This window comes from Malus domestica, chromosome 06, assembly GCF_042453785.1.
Source record: "Malus domestica chromosome 06, GDT2T_hap1".
NCBI classification, from domain to species: domain Eukaryota; kingdom Viridiplantae; phylum Streptophyta; class Magnoliopsida; order Rosales; family Rosaceae; genus Malus; species Malus domestica.
In genome coordinates this window covers 9,135,247-9,142,650 of record NC_091666.1, presented here as the reverse complement: position 1 = coordinate 9,142,650, position 7,404 = coordinate 9,135,247, and the positions used below count along the sequence as shown (strand labels likewise).

General features: G+C 35.4%; 1 protein-coding gene across 1 annotated transcript; it reads right to left on the bottom strand.

Moving 5' to 3' along the window:
- Positions 1-625: 625 nt before the first annotated feature.
- Positions 626-6,691, bottom strand: LOC103437079 (vesicle-associated protein 1-2-like). The gene is made up of 10 exons (XM_070823447.1): positions 6,074-6,691; positions 4,635-5,954; positions 4,444-4,514; positions 3,953-4,034; positions 3,745-3,860; positions 3,487-3,651; positions 3,346-3,393; positions 2,037-2,114; positions 1,124-1,230; positions 626-988 (listed from the first exon to the last, which is right to left on the bottom strand). Exons 2-10 carry the CDS (start codon positions 4,684-4,686, stop codon positions 901-903), a joined length of 807 nt encoding a protein of 268 aa, XP_070679548.1. The 5' UTR covers positions 4,687-5,954; positions 6,074-6,691; the 3' UTR covers positions 626-900.
- Positions 6,692-7,404: the final 713 nt, after the last annotated feature.

Here is a 7,404-nt window from a genome sequence, read left to right as displayed (position 1 = left end):
ATATATAGGAAACCTATGTAATCTACAAGATTCTTTCCTATTGGTTTTTGGAATACTTGTAGGTCAAATAAAACCTATGATGATCAATTTAAACCAAAGCACAAGATATGAGTCCCTCCCTCCCTGCCTGTGCTGCACCGCCTCCTATTTCCTTCACTACAAATAGGTCTCAACAACGGCAAGAATATATAGTTCTTTTTTAATAAACGAATAGCATTAGTAGTTTAGATAGTTGTTAGGAAGAAGGAGAATTAGTGGGTGTCAAGAATATATGGCAAGTACTAAATAGTAATGAAATTAAGATGAAAAACACCCAATGAAAGCATTTCCTTTGGATGATTATTGTTCTAGAACTTACGTACGACGTGGAATGCATGAGCTCCTTCTTGGTTGCATTTTCTAGTTTCTACGATAATAATTAGATTGTATCCAAAAAGATGGTACTTGTTTGAAATTGGTAACAACTTAGAGAAGAAAATAACGCATTCCTTATTTTTAAGCAAAATGATGTTCTTATCATCTATTTATACCGTGATAATAACATCCCTAAAACCGAAATGGTTAAATTCTATTTACAGATCCAATTGTCTACCAGATTAATTAACATAGATGGCTACTAACAAAATTGAACAAGCACCAATAGTATAAAACAACCAAACTTGTGTTTTACATCACAGTGAGATGTATAAATTATTGGAATAGGATACTATCCGGATCCTATTTGTGAGGATCCCGGAGATCACTTTATGTCCGTTCATAAAGCGATCCCAGAATCCTCACAAAGAGGAACCGGAGAGGAACCGGAGAGGAACCTCATCCTAAATTATTAACCATCAAAGATACAGTTAACCAAAATCTCTCACGTCGAACCACAAAAGAAACAAAGTGAAATAATCCCTTTTAAGTTGCAAAAAGAATGTAAGCTTTCCGAAGATCAGTCCCACACGCTAATCTAGAGTTCCAGCACCTAAGATCGATCAAGACCCACCTAAACAAGTTTCGAAACATTAGCAACGCTAACTAAAAATGAGCCACCCTCCCCCTCCTTAATTTCTCCCTTTCACCATCATTCTTCAATGACTAAGAAGGGAACAATTTGACAGCAGATTAACAGAGTGCTTACGACTTCTTCATGAGATAACCCAAAAGTAATCCAATTAAGCCAATAATAATGAGGAAAAGGATTGAAACGCCACCACGACTTTTGCTCCCTTGACGCTTCAAGAGTTCCTACACAATAACTTAGTAAGTAAAACGCAACAATATTTTGGAAGCAAGAGAGTTAACAATCCGATACAATGAAATCCATGGAAGAAACAGTGCAAAGCCTTTTTCATCTTTACCATGAACATGATAAAGGTAGAAGAGTAAAAATCAAAGAAATAACAACTGTCTTCACATTGCTTCGGAAATAACCTTATTAACGAGTTCAGCTAAAATAAACCAATCTACCCTCAGACTTCTTATCAAGATTCAAGACCTAGTACCCACATTAGTGAGTGGCTAATTCATCTACTCTTGGTGCGCATTTTATCAAATAAAACATATATCAGAAATCATATCAGAAACTGTCAAAAACTAAATTGAAGAATTTCTGTACTGCATAAATTTGGAAGGGAAAAGGTGAGGATGACACGGTGAATTTATAGAGCTGCTAGATTTTCTATTGATATCGTTAGAATATACAACAAAACTTTTGGGAGTAGGGGTCACCAACATACTTTAACATCTACTGGGGGCTTTAGTGGTGGAGAGAGACACATATGAGGGATAGTGTTCGAATATATATATCTTACTGGATCACATCCTAACAGCTTAAGCTTCTGGGAACAGTCAACAGGAATGAACGAAGTAAAACCATAATTACATCCCACTTTATGATAGACCAATTATGACCATTGCAAATTGGAACTATATAATCGCTATGGCATATGTTTTCGAGGATAAATATGCATACACAAGGGTGAGAAGGTAAAGAAAAAGGGTAAAGAAGAGAACAAATACAATTCCATTAAAGTTGCATACTAAGCCCTCACCAGCTCTTGACGAAGCCTGTTACTTCGTTGATTTGCTTTATTCTTTTCCTCTGTCAATTTCAAAATAAGTGATCTTGCCTGCAATTTTAAAAGTAAACGTATATAAGAAGCAGCACTGCAAGCACCACTAGTTATGTGGTAGACTACTACTTAGGGAGATATCTTGTGTAGACAGATTGCAATATTGGTAACTTTGGGAAGAAGGTAAAACACAAAAGAAGCTGTCTAAATGAAAAAAAAAATATACATACTCTTTCATTTGCAAGAAATGGTAGAGTTTTTACCCCCATTCAAATCATAAAATAGTTAAGATTTTTGATATGTTTATGATGCTTTGAGATCCCGCAACCAGATATCAAGGGCAGTCAATGAGCAAGAAAACACTAGTCATCCAAGGAACAATCAGGATAAACTAAAACATGGAATCTGGAAACATCCACAATTTATGGACAAGCCTCAAATTCAGGGAAGGCTAAGCCATGGAAGGTGACAGAATGAGGGACAAAAACCATGATATTTCAAGTCCTTTCTCAAATGATGGGCTAATCCTAATCCAGAACATGTCAACCGTAGTTTTCTTTGTAACACTATACATATACTTATGTGTAAGAAACGAAGTTACCAAAAACAGACCATGAACACTTAACTGCATTTTTCAAGGTAAACGACAAAAAACCAAAAGCCTGTTATTTTTATTCATCACTTAAGGCACTCGGCTCTATAGATTATTATAAGCCATTAAGAACATAAAAAACGTTAAAGAGCACATCCCATACCAAAATTCTGAAAGTATACAAATGCAAAACCTAATAAAAGAAAAAGAAAATACCTTGGTACAACATGCACTGTTATATCATACAAAAGAACTCAAATTCCGTGTAGAGCCAACATTTGACCAACATTCACAATATAAAATGAATCACACTGTAAAAGGATTTCACTTAAGATATAATTTTAGTATAATACAGCACAGAACCGAAGAAGAAGAGAGGATCACCAAAAATTATCAGGCTAGACAAATTGTATTTGACTCCACATCAAACCCATTAGCCAAAAAAAAAAAAAAAACAAAGATACTAAATGTTCGCTTGAAGTTTATTGACATGCTTACTAGTTAAAACCAACTTTCAATTTTTGTAGTAAATTCTTACACAGTCTTGGTCATAATTAATAATAAAAGTTAAATAAACAGATAATGTAACAAACATCTGGCCTAACAACATCATATCAGACTTTCTGAAAAACAAATAAGAAAAATTCAGAAACTGGATAAGGTATAGGACACATATACTCAGACATGATGTTGTACCTCTGCAGATCTCTCCTGAGGTTCAAGCTCAGTAAATGCTTTTGCAGCCTGTAATCATCAACAAACAGCATGCCGGTCAATATCTTTTTGCTTACTGAAGACAAAAAAACTTTCGGATAGTCTCATAACTCGAGTACTCACATTGGAAAACTCAGGACTGTTCACATTTTTATTCTCTGTAGCAGAAACCCTTGGTGAAGACCCTTCTTCTGAACCTTCTGGAACCGGAGAAGCGGGTTGAGGTGGAGGAACATATACCACCCTCAATTTGCACTCCTCAACCACATGTCCCGCCTCTTTATTGAACTACACAGAGCCAATTCCACAATGAATAAAACTCGGCATAAGTACACAAAACATCAGTGCTAAATTGCTAACAACATTCTGTAATATAACTACCACTTCAGGAGTAACATCCTTTGTCGTTGCACCATCGTTAGTTTTTACACTCTGGAGGAGGAACTTGTCCTTACATTGCATGTCCGGAGGAGCCTCTTTTTGGGCTTGCATTGTAACTATATTGCAACAAACAAATAATATTTAAAGAAACCGATAATGTATATTATGAATCTATGTGTCACAGAAACAAATAATAATTAGTATGCACCTATAACATGACATGTGGATCGAGGCAAGACAACTCCGGTGTTCGGACGAACACAATACTTCTTCGGGTTCGTAGTTTTGACCTGAACATAATCAAATAAATATCCAACCTCCAAAGCAAAACTAGAAACTTCACAAACTAAATTCAAATTCTACCAGCCTCCTGGCATTATCAAAATACAGATAAAATTCAAAACCCCATTCGAATTACAGATTTGATGTTGTACGATTACAAAAACACGTAAATATTTTTAAAAAATAACACAAATTTAAGTACAACCAAGTGGAAACAGTAATTTTTCAGGTTCCAAAAAGAAAAGCAAATTATATAATCATCACATTCTTAGTGCTCTCCTTTTTCCTACATTTTCCCAACAACCAAACAGAGTGTATATTACAATATATCCATACATATATACATGTATATATATATGTGTGTGTGTGTGTGTGTATGTATACAGATAAACAAAAGGAAAAACAAAAGAGGCTGACCTTGAAGGCGACGTAGCTATCGGTCTTATTCGAGAGCTGGAGCGAACAGGAGATCTGCTTCTTCAACTCGACTGGAGAAATTTGAAAACAAAAACAAAAAACGCAAATTGAAAACAGAAACGAAACCACAACATGCAAATTTCTGGAAACGAAAAACAGATCGAAAGAGAAAGAGAGCGTGTTATACTGACAGGGGAACTTGAGCTCCAGAGGCTCGATGCTGAGGAGCTCGCCTGTGCTCATCGGATTCGATCGATTCGATTGCAAAAGATTGGTGGAGTTGGAATTAATTTGGAAACAAAAACGAAAACAGATGTTAGGCGAAGAGATCGTGAGAGATTGGGAAATCGGAAGAATATGATTGTGATTTGTGAATTAATAATTTATGAGTTGGGAAGTTTTTTTTTTTTTTTTTTTTTTTTTTTCCTGAAAGAAATTACTTTTGTTTTTATTATTACTTTTTTATTCTGAATTTTGATGAGAATGTTTTTTTTTTTTTTTTTTTTGAACAGATGAGAATGTTTTTAAAATGACTAAAAACGTTTCTGGTGAAAATACTTTTAAAATCATTCTTTAGTAAAGATGCAAGTAAATTTTGATAAAACACTTGAAATACTTTTGAAACCCAAAAATATTTTCACTAAAAACGTTTTCAATCATTTTAAAATGACATCCAAATGAACTCTAAGTCTCACAGTGGACTAGCAATAATGATGTGATTCAAATTCGATTTTAACAAAAATTGAGTCAAATGTATGTTGAACATAAAAGAATTTTCAGTGTGCCCAGAACATGAGATGGTTCATCATATGTTATTGATCAAAGAAATGGATACTTAAAAAAAAAAAATTTTGCACTTATATAATATGTGGCGACCATCCCATATTACGAGCACACTAACACAATGCATTGAACATTACGCTCTCTCATTCCCCATTTAATGATATGTATCCGTCAATGTTCCGATAAGTATTGATCGTTAAGTTTAATTCATACAACTGTTAAATTTTAAAATTTTAATTTTATTATTTATATTTTATGTTGGTCAATGCTATGTACTTTTATAAAAGCATTCCCTCTCTTTCTTTCCATGTCTTTTTATTTTGTTTTATTTTTTATGATCCAGCTATTTGGATTTTTTATGGGATGTGTCTATACTATAATTTTAGGCTTGGCTGTTGGTTTGCTGTCCTTGCATATTATTTGATATGTCACATTTGGTATAGGTAAAAAACAAACAAAAATCACTTGAAACCATGGAAGAAAATGCTGATAATATCGGCGAAATATCGCCGATATTATCGGTTTTTCGGGTGATGGATATTCTAAGTGGTATCCGAATGGTTTTCGGCCAAATATCGCGATATTATCGATAATATCGATAATATCGCGATATTTTGGAAATATCGGCGAAATTTTTTTGAGTTTGGTGCAATCGGACTCCGAGGCGACGTCGGAGAAGAACGCCGGAGACGGTGTGCCTATTCCTGGGCCGATTTCGTCCCAAAAACCTTGCAAAAACACGAATTTTAACATCAATTTCACATATAAACTTCAGATTTCACGCATGCATAAACGATTCAACATATGTGAAGTCGGTTTAGGGTTTAGGGTTTCAATGGAATCTCACCTGACGAAGACGAAGACGAACCAGATGACTGAACGTGATCCTTGCTCAGCGGCGCACCGCCAGAGACGACTGAGCCAACTCCGACTTCGCCAGAGCCACGATCAACGGCGAAGGGAGAAGAGAGATCGAGAGATCTGTGTGTGTGTGTGTGTTTGGGAGAAGAGAGATCGGAGATCTCTCTTTGTATGTGGGTGTTTGGGAGAAGAGAGATCGGAGAAAGGAGAAGAGAGATCGGAGAATGGAGAAGAGAGATCTCCGATCTCTGTGTGTGTGTGTGTGTTTGGGAGAAGAGAGATCTCCGATCTCTGTAGATGGAGGGTGTGTGCGTGTGTGTGTGTGTGGAATGAAGGAGAAGTGTGTGTGTGTTATCCGAGAGAAAGAAAAAAATACATTGAGGGTGTGTGTGTGTGTGTGTTTGTGGCACACGGTTTGACACATGGTTTTGTATAAAACCATGGTTTTGTGTGTGTGTGTTCACGTGTATGGTTATGTGTGTGTGTATTATCCGAGAGAGTTTTGGCACATGGTTTTGTATAAAACCATGGTTTTGTGTGTGTGTGTGTGTGTGTGTATGGTTATGTGTGTGTGTGTTATCCGAGAGAAAAAGAAAAAAACTTTGAGGATGTGTGTGTGTGGCACACGGTTTTGTATGAAAGAATTGGAAGTGACTTTGCTCAGAAGAACCAAATATTCTGTCAGAGAAGAACCAAAAAATCTGCTTACTTTATCTTCTTCTCCACGTGAAGACCAAATTCTGTCAGAGAAGAACCAAAAATGCAATGTATAAAGTGTAAAATATTGTACTAATTCATTATATATACATGATTATGGTGTGTTTAGACTTCTTTCATTAATTACTACATATTTTCTACACTCACAATGTTTGTCAGCTCGCTATATAATCAACTTGATAATGTTAAATCCATCATGCAATGCATTTCCTTCCAATTTTTTGTGATAAACTAATAGATAATTGACTAAATAAACATCCTGCAAAGTTTCAATAAAAATTTCCAAGTTTTTCTTACAATTTCCGTGGTTTCCATGTAATTTTTATCGATATCGATATTATCCCGATATTTCCATCGATATTTCCGTGTTTTCGGACTACCGATATTTCCGATATTACCGATATTTTCTTCCTTGCTTGAAACTGATGATCTCTCTCTCTCTCTCTCTCTCTCTCTCATGCAGCATTTTACGTGTATACAAAATTACAAAGGTCATGGCTAGAAAGAGCATGAAAAAAAAAAACATTTATCTCAGTGTGAATACATAACGCATGAATCTGGATGAAGTAGTGCTTTGCTTTGTGGAAACGTCATTAGACT

Excerpts from the sequence above, each read along its gene's own strand:
- LOC103437079 (XM_070823447.1), bottom strand. The coding sequence starts at position 4,686 with ATGAGCACAGGCGAGCTCCTCAGCATCGAGCCTCTGGAGCTCAAGTTC. Across the intron at positions 3,652-3,744 it reads AGGATGTTACTCCTGAAGTG|TTCAATAAAGAGGCGGGACA; the intron begins GTAGTTATATTA and ends GGCTCTGTGTAG. Across the intron at positions 3,394-3,486 it reads ACAGTCCTGAGTTTTCCAAT|GCTGCAAAAGCATTTACTGA; the intron begins GTGAGTACTCGA and ends TGATGATTACAG.